General features: G+C 36.5%; 1 protein-coding gene across 1 annotated transcript; it reads right to left on the bottom strand.

The window, feature by feature from the left end:
• Nucleotides 1–2,801: 2,801 nt before the first annotated feature.
• Nucleotides 2,802–15,055, bottom strand: TM4SF1 (transmembrane 4 L six family member 1). Its single transcript, XM_051983298.1, has 5 exons — nt 14,749–15,055; nt 12,031–12,120; nt 11,805–11,950; nt 6,512–6,692; nt 2,802–3,799 (listed from the first exon to the last, which is right to left on the bottom strand). The coding sequence occupies exons 1-5, from the start codon at nt 14,923–14,925 to the stop codon at nt 3,785–3,787; spliced, it is 609 nt and encodes a 202-aa protein (XP_051839258.1). The 5' UTR covers nt 14,926–15,055; the 3' UTR covers nt 2,802–3,784.
• Nucleotides 15,056–16,940: the final 1,885 nt, after the last annotated feature.

Below are 16,940 nucleotides of genomic sequence, written 5' to 3'. Positions count from 1 at the left end.
TTCCCTCCTTCATGGGATGTCTCTCATTTGTTTTCATTGACTTATGACTCTATGTATTCCCTAGACAGAGTGGAACCCAGTGGCGTGCCCTACCCTCTCACTCCAAAGAGATGGTTTTTGTTTTGGTTTGGCTTGGTGACTTGGGAGTTTCACTATGGTCACAGCCGCTCTCAGCTGACAATTCATCCCTTTCTCTTCACTGATGCTATTATTCTTTAGTGTTCAGTGTACGTTGAAAAAGTCACAAGACAAGAAACACAATGGTTTCCTCATGCACTGGGATGCCTCCCATTTTATGATGCTCCCTATAAACCAGAAATAAGTTTTGCTCTTGAGTCATCAGGAGCCTGAATGGTCTTTGGAAGTGCTACTGCAGAGACCAATCTTGAGTTGTAATGGACTTCCGCCCCATTGGGGCTTCAGGCTGCCCATAAAAAAACAAAGCAAAAACCCCAAAACAACTAGCTCTTCTCAGTGGGGAACCATAAGATTGACATAGAAAAGCAGTGCCAGATCTTTCTTATATAGATATTCATTAATTTTTATTCAAGGAAACTCCCTCAAGGAGTTTACTGAATATTATGGTAGAAGAGGAGCTGAATTTGGAAGGCAGATAATGTTCTTCTATAGTTTACCTTTACTTCTGCCACTTATTTCATATATAACTTTGTGTGAGTCACTCTACAGGTTTCAGTTTTCTCAACTGAAAAAGAAAAAGACTAGGTAGTCCCTCAGATTTCTCTGGACACTAATGCCATGATCTCATGAAATTGGTAATGATGGTAAAATTCGAAAAAATGGGGATTATGTGCTTGCTTGCTTTCTTTTTTTTTCTTTTTCTTTTTACATAACCAGGAGGTAATAATCTATTTTATCTGTGTTAATTGTTGCTCCCCTCCAGTCAAGTTTAGGGATACAGAGTAAACCCAGAATATTTTATAAACAGCTGAAGCTGGAAGCCATTTATTCTTGGAATCCTTATGTAAGTTCTTTAATCTGTGTGACTAAGAAAGCATCTGTTTGTTGTTAATTAATTTGCACACTGGTGGAAACTTTGAATCACTAGAATTTAGACTTAGGGATAGGAAGTGGTTTGGGACAGAAAGAGCCTGCCAAAGAATTTAAAATAGAGGTGAACTGCAAATAGACAACTTAGAAGTCTGTGCAAATGGGAGATATCCAATGCTGGTAGTGTTCCATGACAGAGAGTTGTTTCTAAAGTCAGAAGACTCCCCCCTTTTTTCCCCACTTTTTGCCACTTACCATCCATTGGACAAATCACTCCCCATAACTGGATCCCTCTCTCCATAACTGGAAAATGAGAGGATTAGATATCTCATGTCCTACCAGTTTTAAAACTATGATTTTAGGGATGACAACTGTTATCATGACCACAGTCTATTTTTTAAGGTTATAGCATTGTTGGCTAATATGTATGCATGTACACATATAATATGCATGTATACTCACATGAGTATGTGTGTACAAATACTTATAATGTGTTACATATACATATGTATATATAGATAAAATATTGAATTGTAAATTAGATTCATTGTATATATGTGTGTGTGTATATAATACATATATCCCACATATATACATGTTGTGTGTGTATATAGAGATATATCAATAGTGTATACACTCAATCTATAATACACACACACACACTCTATCAGCCTATCTATATTCTATACACACACTTTATTAATCTAGCTATAGTGTGTGTGCACTTATATAATATAGCTATATCTCTGAATATGGGAGTCTGAAAGGATGAGTCATTAAAATACAAACTTTTAGAAAGGGACTTTTTCATCTGGGGAGTTGTATCTCCAGTATCTAGCATACCACTGGCACTCAATAAAAAAAAAAGTGGCGGAATGAATTGGATTAAAAAACTAGGAAAATATTTTATCATACCTTGTCAGATTTTTTGCTGGCAGTATAAGCAGTTTAAGGCAAAGGAGACAATTCTGGACTTGGACTTGGTAAAAGACATGCCTTTGAAATTTACCTTAATAGCCAGGTGAACCTGGACACAAACCAATGATATCTCTAGGACTGAAAAATGAAGATGTATCCTATTGGGTTATAAGGATCAAATAAGATAATGTATGTTAAGTGCTTTCTAAGAACACCTTATCTGAAAGTATCCCATAAAGCATTGTAAGAATTGTATATGTGTGTGTGTGTGTGTGTGTGTGTGTGTGTGTGTGTGTGTGTGTGATTGTTTTGATCCTAACTGCTATTCCTTGCAAGTGAGATAATATTTGTAAAGTGCTTAGTCCAGTGACTGGCACATAGTAGACAATACTTATTCTCTAATCCTCTTCCCTCACTTCTTTTCCATTTTTCCTTCTGTAATCATCGCAGTCATTGACCATGCCAGGAGAAGCGATAATAGCATCATAGACAACTTCAGAAAAGGCAATAAACTTCGTCTGGGGACTGATTGTCTCCCAGAACACATGAAGTATTTCAATAGAAAACTTTTGGCATATTCCTCTGGGAGCTTGACCTAGAGGGCAGTTGGGCAGCAAATGAAAGTTCCCACACTGAACAGGAGAAGAAGAAAATCTGAAGAGAAATAAGAGCCCAGAGAGGTTGGGGGCAATGAGAACCACTGGAGAAATAGGGAGAACAAATTAAAGAAACTGAGGAGGGGGAAGGAGGAAAAATGCAAACCTATTCCTTTTTTCCAACAGTGGGGATGGGAGCGTGGGAATTATAGGCTAGAAAAGGAAGAACAATCAGAAAAAGAAGAGAGTTTTAAAATTCTAAATGGAAGAGGGAAAAGGTTAAAACGTGGTAAATACATTTTATTTTTTTTTTATACAACGACTTGAATTGCTTGATACAGTACCTACTCTTAAATCTTCTTTTCCTCAAATACTTAAATACCCAAATCTAAACCCATCTATGCTGGGCCATTCTGTGTGACTCTGGTCAATATCCTCCCATAAATTCATCATAGAGGGGATGTGGTGGGGATTTAGATGCCTTCTTCCTCCATTAATACTGGTTTGTTTGATTTTACTGCTTCAATCCGTCTCCTTCTTTGTTTTCTTTTTTGATAGCTTCTCCAAAGCCTTCTCTTAACTTTACTAAAGCTCCTTTCTCAGTGCAGGTCCTTATATCATGATAAATCACAGCTAGGACATTGAGGTACAACTGCTGCTTTTGGTCCCTCTTTCATCCATCCCACTCATTAAGTAATTCTCACAGGTTGTAGGTATGTAGCTTCTCCACCATCACAATTTAACACTGTCATCTGAAGTAAAGGAGTTTCTGAAAAAGCTCGGAAATATTATACAAATGGGAAACACCATATAAACAGTAAAGGAAGATTTCTTTCTGGATTTTCTTTCCTTCTTTTTTTTTTTCAATAAAGGCATTCCAGGATGCGCTCTTATTTATGAAAAAAATGTACATGTCACAATGTGTACAGTACTTATCAGAATGTCATTTCTAACCATGGGATGCTTGTCTAAAGTATCACCCAGTTTGGGGCCCTGATATGCTAGGGAGCCATCTCCACTTATTCCAGTTAAAATCTCCAATAAAGCAGGCTTAAGTTTTTTATGCATTTGGATGAGTTGTGATATCACCAAGTTCAAGCTTTGCCATAGCACAGACATACCATCTCTATACAAATTTATAAAAGTAAAGTATATGCAATATGATACAAATACTAATACAAAGTTTTACAAATTAATAAAAATGAAACATAAATTACAGTGAAATTCAGGAAGATTTTGACTTCTCTTCTAGGGTGCTTCTTCTAGCAGTCATATTGCTATAAAGGAAAGAGAATAGATAACATTACCAATAGAGTCGCTCCTAAAGATTTTAACATTTTGAGTCATTCTGTCCTCTTCATTAGAGGAATAAATGAGACATGGTAGTTAGAGAGCCGATCTTGAAGTCCAGAAGACTTTAATCCAAATGTTGCCCCTGATGTATCTGGCTTTGTAACCTTGAGCAAATCACTTAATCTCTAAGTGATATGAAACCCCCTCTAAGACTTAAATTTATAAAAAAAGGCACTGAAAAGGGAGTTATCTTACTATGGAGAGTTCTATGAAATCACAAATCTCCACTAAAAAAATCTCATCATGGTATGACAGTGACCCATGGCAAAGGCCATGCCAGCTGGCAGAGCATGATCTCCATTTGAAAAATATTTAAAAATATCAAAGATGGTGCCATGGATAGAGCACCGGCTTTGAAATCAGGAGGATCCGAGTTCAAATGCGGACTCAGACACATAACACTTCCTTGCTGTGTGACTGTGGGCAAGTCACTTAAATATAATTGCCTCTCCCCAAAAAAAGAAATCAAATATGGGACTGCTGATAGGTTATATTTCAAGGACCACCTTGAGTTCAAAGACATCCATCATGAAAGTGATGAGTTCTTAGTCAAGGATTCTCACAAAGACTAACTGCTAAGCAGAGAAATTACCCACACCAGTGAAATCAAAGATGTCTGGAATTACTAGTCAAAGCAGACCTATAAAATGTTTTCTCATACTGTAAGACTTTTGCGAAAAGGAAATAACAAGTCACAAGCTTAAAGCAAGATTCCTTGTAAACAATGCCCAAGGCTTAAAAAAATATTTATTAAATGTTTCATAACAAAATCATTCAGCAGAGATCCTGAGGGAAAATGACCAAAAAAAAGGCCTACAGGAATGGAAAGTTACTGATGTGTGTATGTGTGTGTGTGTGTGTAAGCTAGTGTTCTCTTTGAAATGTATGATGAAATTATAATCAAAGGATCTCATAAAAAAAGCAAAATCATTTATAGAATCATAGGTCTGTTTAATGGGTTGGCCCCTGGAAAGGGAAGTACAGATGTAAATCTCTTGATCAATAGGTACTCTCTCACCCATGCGAGAACCATTCCCTTTGTAGCAAAGATTTAGAGTTGGAATAGATCTCTGAAGCCATCCAGTCTCATCTCAGCATTTTACAGATGAGAAAACTGAGCTTCCAAGAGGTGGTGATTTTTCTGAGAGTAATCTGGGGCAGATTTTTTAACTCAAATCTGGTGTTTAAACTCAAATCTTAACTTCAAATTCATCAATTTAATTGTAATTGTTCATATCACTTTCTATGCAAAGGTTTCCTGACACATCCAACTTCCTATGTTTTCCTCCCTGTTCCTCATAAAACTCCTAGCTTGTATTTCTTTCATCTCTCTCTCTCTCATATATATATATATATATATATATATATATATATATATATATATATATATATATATATATATACATACACATACACAGACATATATATGTGTATATATATATACACACACACACACATATATATGTATATATACACATACATACATACATGTTAATCCATCTTTGTAACCCCCACACACACACACACACACATAACACACATAAGCTCCTTGAGGGCAGGGGCTATTTAGTTTTATCTTTGTATTTCTAAAACCAAATATAGTGCCTGCCATACATTAGGTGTTTAATAAATACTATTGGTTAATTGATTAATTATTTAAGTTTCAAAAGATCCATGATTTCATGGATGTAGATTGTCATCTTTTTAAAAGTCTTTAACCAAAACAATTAATCAGCTGGTGATCACTTGGTGGCTAGACTTGACATTGAGCTCCAAATTTTGCCAGCACCAAAGGTCCAAGTATCCTTTTTCATTTTATATTCTTGGAAAACCTGCATTTTTCCAAAGAAAATTAGACTCTTGCCTTCTCTACAATCAGATTTTGTTTTCATATTCTCCCCACTGGGAATGTTTTTCTCTTATTCTTAGAAAAGGCTGAATTTTGTGGGAAGAGTGGACCTTTACATATGGACTTTGATCTAGTTTTTAAATAAAGAAAAAACTTCATAAGGGAAAAATTGCTTTGTTTTAGAGTCAGATATTCAGCTGTATTTAAAAGAATCTAGACATCTCCAGGGGAGAGATCAGGTAATTTTAATACTTGATTCTGTTACTTAGATTTCAAAGATAACAGAAGGAAAAAAATCTCCAAACCAAACATTAACCCACATTTACTGGATTGAATTTGGACCCAGATCCAGATCAATGGAGCAACATTATGCAAGAAGATGGAAGATAGTAGATATTTCTAATGAACTGAATGATTGGGCATTTGTCCCTATAATCATATCCTCAGGAAACAAGTGCTTCTTGGTTTTCATAAAGGAGGTTTGTTATGAGCCTTACAGAGCCATATGTACCATTCTGAGCATGCCCCTCATGTACAGCACCTCTGTACTAGAGTGACTAGTTGTCCTTGGTTCCTTGTATATTCTGCATTTTCTTCTTCCTACTACAAAGTAAAGGGTACTTGGAGCCTATCATATCCTATAGCTATTTGTGTCTCATCAGTTCTATTAGATAAATTCAAAGGTTGATAGGGGACAACCCAGAAAGTTGATAATGCTTGTTTGCTTTGGATTCTCCAACAACAATAATTGGACAGCAACAGTGATCATTAGCATAGAGCTTCTTACCTGTTGGCGGGAGCAGCAAAAACCACAGATGCCTCCAAGTACGCCATTTATTACTTGAATAAGACACAAGATGAATTCGATCGCTCCAAGTGCCAAGAGAATGGAAAACAGGGTCACGTTCCATTGCACGATATTCTTGGGTTCAATGCACTCGGACCATTGGGAGGGGTTAACAAGGTAACTGTTGTTGGTAAGAGTAGAAATTTATTAGTCTATTTATTAGGTGATGTCCAGAAAAACTTCTTTTCTTTTCAACCAGAAATATTAAAGTTTCTAATGTAGGCAGTTGGTCAATATCATAATTTCCATAAAATAATAAGACTACTCATGTTCCTGTGATGATGGCTTTTTAAAAACTGAATCTATAATCTCTAAAGTCCAGCATTCCAAGAGTGCTATATTTAGAGTATGGGGATCTGGTTTTTACATAATCAGTTCAGATAATTTGTTAACTTTTGTGATTTTGAATAGGTCAACTCCGTTAGACCTGTTTCTTCATCTATAAAACGTATATTAAAATCTAGGATCCCAATCATTTCTTTCTTTAGAAGGACAATAAATATTGTCTCTAAAATGGCAAAAACATGTGAAATAATAAAAATGAAACTTGGTCCCCAGAAAGAGATGAGAAAATGCATCTCCTGCCTTTCTTTGCAGAGATTGGGTACAATAGATTGGAAACATTGCAAACCCCATGAAATAAAGTTGATGTAGTGGTTAGCTGTGCCAAATTAATTTTTATTTGTTTTTAAATTCTTTGTTGGTGGGGAGGAGTATATCTAGAAATGAAGATAATCTAAAAACAAAAGATGTGATTTTTATTTTTAATAGTATGAAGGATATTTTAACATGCAATATAACACAATTGTTAATATTAGCATGTAAGATTATAATAACATGTGATAATAATTATTATATGCTCCTTATGAAAGTCCCAAATTTAACCACAACTAGGTTCTACAGTAATTTATCACGTTCATGATGGCCATGATTGTTTTTATATTAATTTATTTTAAATCTCATTTGGGGATTAAACTAAAATGTTCACATCCAAAGTCATTACTGCATACTTAATGCAAACACCCAGATTAAGCAACCAAAGTTTGGTATCTGCTGGAAATCAAAGTGTGAGTTTACAAGAAGACTCTTTAAAGCTAAGAACCAGAAAAATGTCTCCCTACAAAGGCCGAAGGTATGAGAACACTTAAGATGTCACTGGTGTTCCAGTTGTATGAGCAATGCTGCCTTAAAGTAGGTTTGGGTTGTTTGGTAAGGGTTTTTCTCCTGCAGTTGGATTTTTGCCACATGAGCTCAAGCTCTGTGAGGATCATTTGGAGTAAATAGGGGGAGTTAGCCATTAGAGAAAACAAAAGAGACAAGATAATTATCTACAAGTCTTTAAAAGGCTGTTATGTGAAAGAAGTATCAGCTTTATTCTGCTTGGTCCCAGAGGGCAGGACAAGAGGCTGGATTGAAATTGACTGAGTTTTCCTTCTCTGAAGTTCCTCAAAGGCCAGATTAATTATTTCATGGGTTTTCCATACACACAGTTCTTAGGTACAGATTATACCATATCTGGTACAGTAGAATGCATATAGGTGAGGGAGTAATAGGAGCTGGGCTTAAGCCCCATCTTTTAAAACGTGTGACTTTTATAAATTTACAAGTCTTTTATCCTTTGTTGGTTTTCATTTTTTTCTATGTAGATTAAGGGGCTAACATTGGATGTTCAGCTTTAGATCTTTGGTCCTATGATCAATACAGAAATCAATTAGCAATATGGGGACATATGATAGGGAAAAATATGATTCAAATGATGTTTTCTTGGGGTTATATTAAAATCAGTCCCTATTTTCTAAATACACACTATGGATTTCAGTGAAAGACCCAATCAGGAGAACACTAAGAGCTTGGGGCAAATAAGTTGTGATTTAAATTTTGATGTGAACATAAAGAGTTTGATACTATATAAAAACAATAGTTTATCTAAAAATCTCCCAAAAAGGGCAGCTAGGTGACTCTGTGGGCAAAATGGAAGTCTAGAGTCAGAAAGAACTAAGTTCAGTTTCCTCATCTATAAAATGGGGATAATAACACCTGCCTCCCAGAGTTATTGTAAGGATCATTTGAATTAACATTAAAATACTAAATACTAACTCTTTGTATTTTTCTTTTATCTCTAGCTCTCCTACTTCTCTCTTTCCTCCCTCTTCTTCCTCCTTTTCTCCTCTTTCCATATATATCTATATATATATATATATATATATATATATATATATATATCTTGTGAATATATCTCTATGCATAGGAGCAAATAAATTTTAGAACCATTCAACTTTTGATCCAACAGTCCAGCTAAATTAAGACCTTGGTCATTTGTGATCTGTTTCTAAGAAAGTCCAATTAGTCAGACTCAGTGCTTAGGATTCTGCTTAGGAGACATCATGATAAAGTATAGTGGTTCTCAAACTTTTTGGTCTTAAAACACCTTTAAATTCTTAAAAATTATTATACCTTTTATCTACATGGATACAACTATTGCTAACTGACAAATTAAAACTTTTAATACTTTAATAAATTTTACTTTATAAATAAATAAAATAAATTAAAAATACTTTAAATAAAACTTTACAAATAATATAATACTATAAAACTTTTAAAGTGTTATTATTAAGACAGGGCAGTGAGTAGAATGCCAGTCCTGGAGTAAGCAAGACTCATCTTCCTGAGTTCAAATCCAGCCTCAAACATTTACTAGCTATCTGATCCTGGGCAAGTCACTTAACCCTGCTTGCCTTAGTATGATCATATATAAAACGAGCTGAAGAAAGAAATGGCAAACTATTACAGTATCTTTGCCACCCCCCCCTCCGAAATGGGGTCACAAAAAAAGTCAGACATAAATGAATAACAACAATAAGAAGGTCTTATTAGGAAATTAGTTTCGACCTTGTAGTCTTAGGGACTCCAGCATAGATCGCCATGTTATATTATAAGAAGTATTCTACAGAGGGGGGAAAGGCTAGATTTGGAGTTAAAGAATTTGAATTCAAATCCCAGTGTCACCATTTATTCCCTGTTTTTTAAAATGACTATTCTCTTAATAGTTTCTTTATCTGCAACATGCTCATAGAAATCTATTGATACAATCCCACCATTGTCTGACATGAGATCAAAAAGGACGATGACATCCTTCTCTATACTCCTAGTGCAGTAGCCTTTATTCCTTAGTGACAAGTATAATTTCTTATGGTTATACATGTATAAAAGTTCTCAACAAGAAATTAGAAGACCCACTGTTTGGATTATTTCAAAAAGACAAAATGAAATTGGTGATGGAATACTGGAATTAGCATCAGGAAGGTTGGGGTCATAAATTACCCTTGCCATTTCCTGCCTATGTGACCACTGTGCAAATCACATAACTTCTGGGAGACTCAGTCCCTTCATTTATAAAATAAAGATAATAATACCTGTAGGAATCCTTCATTCATCAAGCTCTAATGAGGCTCAATTGAGGTTATATACCTGACAATTTTATAGTGCTAAACAAATTATTAATATTCTTCGGAGACTAATTTAATGTCACATGTTACAACTCTAAGTCCTAACTGGTAGTTTAGGATACACAATAAGGCAGTATTTGTGATAAGGTAATGGTGAGAATAACTTGTCATGTATATAGAGAGAGAGCTATCAAATGCCCAACTAGGAATAGTAGGAAGGAGTTGAAGCTAATGCAATTACCTTCCTAAGTTCAGAGATATCTTCTCCTGGTCCTCCAAAATGGAATATAATAACATTTTTAAAAAATGAATTCAGAAGAGATTTATGGGAACTAGACAAGAAAAAGCCTTGAATGACTCCATGTCACAGGGACAAGGTTCTCTAGCCATGACCCATGCCTGAACATCCACGTCATTCTCTTAAATGTTCTACTGACTGCTCTTGAGCACAACTCACATGTATACTTAAAGGTTTTTACAAATCACTTTCCTCATAAAAGCCCTTTCAGGTACTTGCTACCTCTCATTTTGCAGATGAAAAAATGGGAATAAAAGAGCTTAAGTTACTTGCTCAGAGACATATAAATATTAACTACTTCTTTTGCTTTTAATTCCACTGCTCTTTCCAATAAAAGAAAAAGCTTTATCCCTGACAAAATGTAAGTGTTGAAATATATTGGTAAGAACCCCTTAATCACACTGTCATTGAGTACAGGAATGATAGTTCTGACATACACATATATGTATGTACATTTATATTATATAATATATGTATATTATATATTTACTATATGTATGTGTATTATATAATATATATACAATATAATATATTATATATTTACTATAATTTAACTATGTGTGACTAAATTACTATAAACTAAATTACTATAACTTAACTATGTGATATGTGTATAAATACATATGTATGGCTTACTTATAAATGCATCAGATGTTATATATGTATATTAATCATATTGTTATTCAGTTATGTCCAACTCTCCACAATTCCATTTGGGTTTTCTTGGCAGAGATATTGGAGTGGTTTACCATGTCCTGGAGAACCAGTTCATTTTATAGATGAGGAAACTGAGGTAAACAGAATCAAGTGATTTGCTCAGGATCGGATAGCTAGTAAGTGTCTGAGGCTGGATTTGAACTCAGGAAGACGAATCTTCCTGACTCCAGATCCTTCCTTCTATCCACTGTTTCAACTAGCTGAGAATTACATACAATGTATGAATGGTTTTAATATGCATGCATTTATGCATGCGTACATATGTATGTATATACACATGTATACATGTATACACATCCAGGATGTCCCAAAAATCTGACGTTTTAAGCTTAAACCACCTGTTTATTTTAGCTTCTGTCAATATAAAGTTATTATTAAATAAAATAAAATTTAAAAAATATATTTTAGCTTTACTACAAGTACATAAATTTATGTACTACTCAGTAACACTAGCAAAATCTTTAATTACAATAGTGAAATACACTTTCATTTAATCAGAAAATCCTTGGTAGTTAATCCATTCAGTCAAGTAGAATGACTTAGTGAAAAGCATTCTGCACTGTACTCAAAGATTCTAGTTCAAATATCTGTTCTTCAACTCACTCCCTGTTTGATCTTGGGCAAATCACTTAATCTTGCTGTACTTTGGTTTCCTGATCTGTACAATGAGGGGGTTGGAGATGACCTGTAGGGTCCCTTCTGGCTTTCCATGCCAGGTTTCTTTCCAAGGATATCAGTAAGAGTATTGCCAGGGGCATTAAACACTACATACTCTCCATTGGTGTGTGCAAAGGTATAGTTCCATTCTCCATGGCGATCAAGACATTTGGGACCTTCAGCTAACCCAAGAGCAGCCACGATCACACAGTAACCGGATCCTGCGAGTCCAATGAGGGCAGCCATCACTGAGGAGAGCATCTAGGGAAGAAATGGGACTTAGAAATGATACTTGGCCCATCAGCAGGTCAGGGAATGGGAGCCAGAGAGAGAAAACTTACCGCACAGCTTTTCCCACAGTTCTCATGGCCACAGCATCCACAGCAGTCTTCCTCTTCCAATCCAATAAATACAAAAGCAGGGAGGAGAATCTAGTTAGGAAACAAGCCAATCAGATATTAATTTCTTCTCACAAGGCCTCTTGTTAGTTAATTTAAATGCTATACAAGGTCCTTTTATTCTTCCTCGCTCCTAAGGACTGCTATAATTGCTAATAGTCCAGAGAGTCAGAGCCACCTCGCTATAGTGTGGGGTACTGCTGCGGGACAGAGGATCTCCAATGAGCTCACTGCATTGTGAAATTCTGAAGGGGAAAAACTCAAAGGAAAATGAATTCTGATTCACTAAAATGTGGTTAAATGCCACAAGGCACTACTTTGGGAGAAGGAACAGAGTAGGTAGGAGCTGTGATGGGAGCCAAACCTCAAAGTTGGGAAACACAAACTTAGCCATGGGTGCGTATAGAACTCTAGCTCTGTAATATCTCAGAAATCATAACAACTGCTAGCATCACTTTTGCTAAATAATTAAAACATCCGAGACCGGGGGAGAATTCTGGTGTTAATTCTCTATGATGACTATGAATCGGAAAAATATCATTTTGGTTTTAAGATTCCCAGTATAATGACACTCTACGCAGGGGAGAGAGAACCAGTCTCAAAGCCAGGAAGACTTTAGTGCAAGATCTACCTCTGTCATATAATATGATAGTGTGATACTGGACAAGTCACTTAACCTCTAAGTATTCCAGGATGCTAAGATTATAAATTTCAGAGAAGGTGCCAACCTATATTTAATAAAGAAAGGTCCCTTACTCTGTAGTTCTTCATATTAATAAAATCACAGGTTCAGGTTCTCTTGTTGTGTATGATATAGGGAATATTTAGGGAATCAATGGTCATCTAAAAAAAGCTTGTTATAAAGCCCATTTAATTCCTCAGTATTTAGCAAATTTTTATTCAGCATATACTTCTAGAGGACAAATGATGAAACTTGCTACCTTCCTCATAGTGGAAAAATGGGGGAAACTGTTTTCAGAACCAGTTGCTATGTCCTTTAGTTTTACTGAATTATTTCTCTTTGCCACAGGGGCAATTCCTAAGTGGGAAGAGTGAAAATATGAGGAAATGTTTGTGGTTTAAAAAATGTCATCAATAAAATATCAGTCATTTATCAAGTATCTTCTAGGTTCCAGGCTCTGGGAATAAAATCAGTTGATCAAACAAATGCTTACTGTGTACAAAACATTGTGCTAAGTGCTGAAAATATGAAAGTATCTGCCTTCAGGGAGCTCCAGTTCTACAGGAGACAACACTAGGAACATACAGGATAAATAATGAATAAGAGGGAAGGAATTTTCAGAGGAGGGAGGAACTGGTAACTGGAGGGACCAGGTAAGGCAAAATAAAATCCTTTTCCCCTTACAGAGAGCAAATTCAAGGAGGCAGCCAATTATAGGGAGGAGAACAAGCTCACACACAAATATTGTAATATAAAGCATGGAGTAAAAGAGTAAATTCAAAGTTTTGATCAACTTTCTGGATCACAGCTTTCCAGTTGGAAGGAGTCTCAAAAGCTCACCCATTTCCAGATGAGAAAATGATTTGCCATATATTGTATCTAGGATATACTGCAACATATCCAACATATAAAGGACTGCTTGCCATCTAGGGGAGGGGGTGGAGGGAGGGAGGGGAAAAAAAAATCGGAACAGAAATGAGTGTCATTATTAAATAAAAAATTAAAAAAAAAAAAAAGAAAATGATTTGCTTGAAGTAAGAAGCAGAGCAGGGAATTTGAACTCAAGTCCTCTAAATTCAAGGTTCTTTTCACCACACACAATTTACTTATTAGGAGAAAACTTAAAAAATATATTTTCTCAACCAAAAATAAGTAAACTCATATACTTGTAAGTCATAGTTCTGCAAAAAATTAATTTTTAATGTCCATTGCTGGTATATTAGTAAAAGTATGAGCCCAAGCTGAGTCCTATTCTTTCCAGGGCATTTAAGTTCTGAAGCTAGCATTCCAACACCTTTCAGTTAATTTAAAAACACACACACACACACACACACACCAGCCTTGGAAAAAACAGCACATTCCAGTCTTGGCTCCAGACACTGACCTAAGATCCCATACTACCCTGCCGGGTTCTTCCCATAAACCACACCCCACTCATATCCGTCCTCATTAACTTATTATCCCGAAGCTCCACAATTTCAGGCAATAGAATCCGTAATTACCTACTTAGTTTTAACAGAATAAACAGCAGTCAGCTTACCCGCAAAAGAACACAGGGGACAGAGAGCTGGCCAACCCCCTCCCGGGTCCTCGAGCCAAAAGTTAAATGCTCTCCTGTCCTGGAAATTCTAGATCGCTGGCGATTGGATTTTAGGGTCACATTCCTAGTTCCTAGCCCTGAAAGTCAGAACAGTTTCAACTCTTTGATTGGTATCAAGGTAACACTGAAGATCTGAAAAGGCAGGAGCGGTCCAAGGGAGAGCTAGCTGAGAGTGTAAATGAACACCTCATCAATTCATTTCCCTGTACCCTACACAAGGCAGCCTTCTTAGCATCTTTTTTTTTAGAAGCTCCTTTCTCAAAGGAGTTTTTGAGATGAACTCTAGAAAACAACTCTGAATGAAAAGTAAGGCTCCGGAAACATCACCCCAAAGCGAGGAATAAATGAAAATAAGGAAATCAGCCTCAGATCTACTTACCAGAAGCCCCCCTCCTACGATTCCTGAGAAGAACCAGACAAAGCGACTCAGGTGGTCTTCACTGGCATGCCTCGTCTCCCCATTGGGAAAATACAGCAAAATGTTGGCCACGATACTGAGGACGGCAAGACCCACCAAGGAGTGCCCGATGCATCGGGCACATTTGCCGTAACACATGTTACCTGCTGGGCCTGGTGTCCTGTGTTAGCCTGGAGCTTCCCTCCCAAGATCAGAGGAGCTGGTGACTGGCTGAAGACAAGACAGACAAAACCCACAGCCCAGGTCTGCAAAAGTTCTTAAATACAGACCCAGCTCTTAGTCACTGGGTGGGTGAGGGCTTCATGCTTTCATTGGTCCCAGTTGCTGCTTCCACTGAGGGAGGAGGAGGGAAAGCAGGAGGAGGAGGAGGAGGAGATGGCAATGGCCCGCCCTTCACATGAAATCAGTTGTGGACAAACGAAACCAGGGGCGGGGATGTGAGAAGGAGCCAGGCTTCAGGACCTGAACGTCATAAGGGAAATTGCAAGGGAATATGATTAATCTTCAACAATGGGTTCAAACATGGGACCTTCTAAAGAAAGCCCTTGCTTCCAAAGATTTTGGACAGAAAATGACATCTGCATCCAGAAAAAGAACTATGGAGATTGAATGTAAATCAACATGTGCTATGTTCACTTCTTTTCTCTGTTTTTTTTTTCTTTTTCTCTCCCATGGTTTTTCTATTTTGTTCTGATTTTTCTTTCCCAACATGATTCACAAAACAATGTGTATTTTTTAATCTAATTAATTAATTAATTTTTTAAAAAGATAAAAGAAATCCCTTACTGGAATCAAGGGGGGGTGGGGGGGGAGAGGAAAATTCTTAATAACTTCTAACTAGCATTACAAAGTACAAATGAAAATTAAAAAAAAAAACCTGCCTTCAGATGTATCAATTTTCCATGTCACTTTCTGGGCATTTTCTAATTTGAGAGGGGCTTTGGGTTTTTTTGTTGTTGTTTGGTTTTTTGCTGAGGCAATTGGGGTTAAGTGACTTGCCCAGGGTCACACAGCTACGAAGCATTAAGTATCTGAGGTCAGATTTGAACCTCCTGACTTCAGGGCTAGTGCTTTATCCTCTACACCAATAGCTGCCCCTTTGTGTTCTATTTTTTAGCTCTGTCTCTGACTTGATTTATAACTTGAAGCAGCTAACTTAAGCTCTCTGTACTGATTTCATCACCTTCCCAAGTAGACTTGCCCCTTCACATTTGGCCATAGTTCTGGCAAGATTTATAGGTTATTTTGCTATATACAGGGGATATGTTTTAGAAACAGTACACATAAATCAAATCATCTTGCCAGAGCACTTAAGGCTTATTTAAAGTTCCTAAGATCATAGAAACCTCAAGAATCTCCAATGACACCCCATTTTACAGATAATAAAACTGAGGTCCAACAGTAAGTTACCCAAGATCACACAAGTAGTAAGTAGGAAGAGAGAGCTGATCCCATGTTCGTTCTCATTCATTCTCTCTCTCTCTCTCTCTCTCTCTCTCTCTCTCTCTCTCTCTCTCTCTCTTTTCTGTTGTATTATGCTCATTATCCAAGTTATTTAAAGAAAGTGTTACTTAAAGGCAATCCAGTCTGACTGCTTCTTGGAAGTTAATGACTCAGAGCTTTTCCCTGAAAGAAAAGCTCATTTCTTTTTCTTTTTCTTTTTTTTTTTTTTTTTTTTTTTTACCTTTTTTTGTTGTTGCTGTTGTTGTTTAGGATCGATAGTGTTTCATTAGTAAGCACAGGATCAAAGAACCAAAGTTGGAAAAGCCCTTCGAGGCACTGTTTCCCGTTCCTGAAACAGTCTCCCTCCTCATTCAGTTCCCCTCTTGACTTTCCTGGCTTTTTTCAAATCCCAGCTTAAACCCCCACATCTATAGTAAATCTTTCTATGCCCTTTTAATTCCAATGCCTTCCCTCTGTTAATTATTTCCCATTTTTCCTGCACAGTGCTTGTCTGTACTGATTTGTTCTCTTGTTGTCTCCTCTCTTCCACTGTGAGCTTTTTTAGGGTCAGGACTGTCTTCTGTCTTTCTTTGTATCCCCAGCACTTAGCATATAGTAGGTGATTTTTAATACTCAGTAACTTATTGACAGTAGTGGGCTGGGACCAGTTCTTACTATTATTAAATTTTCAATGTAAGCATTTACACTTT

Source organism: Antechinus flavipes, chromosome 3, assembly GCF_016432865.1.
Source record: "Antechinus flavipes isolate AdamAnt ecotype Samford, QLD, Australia chromosome 3, AdamAnt_v2, whole genome shotgun sequence".
NCBI classification, from domain to species: Eukaryota; Metazoa; Chordata; class Mammalia; order Dasyuromorphia; family Dasyuridae; genus Antechinus; species Antechinus flavipes.
This window is presented reverse-complemented; position numbering and strand designations above follow the sequence as displayed.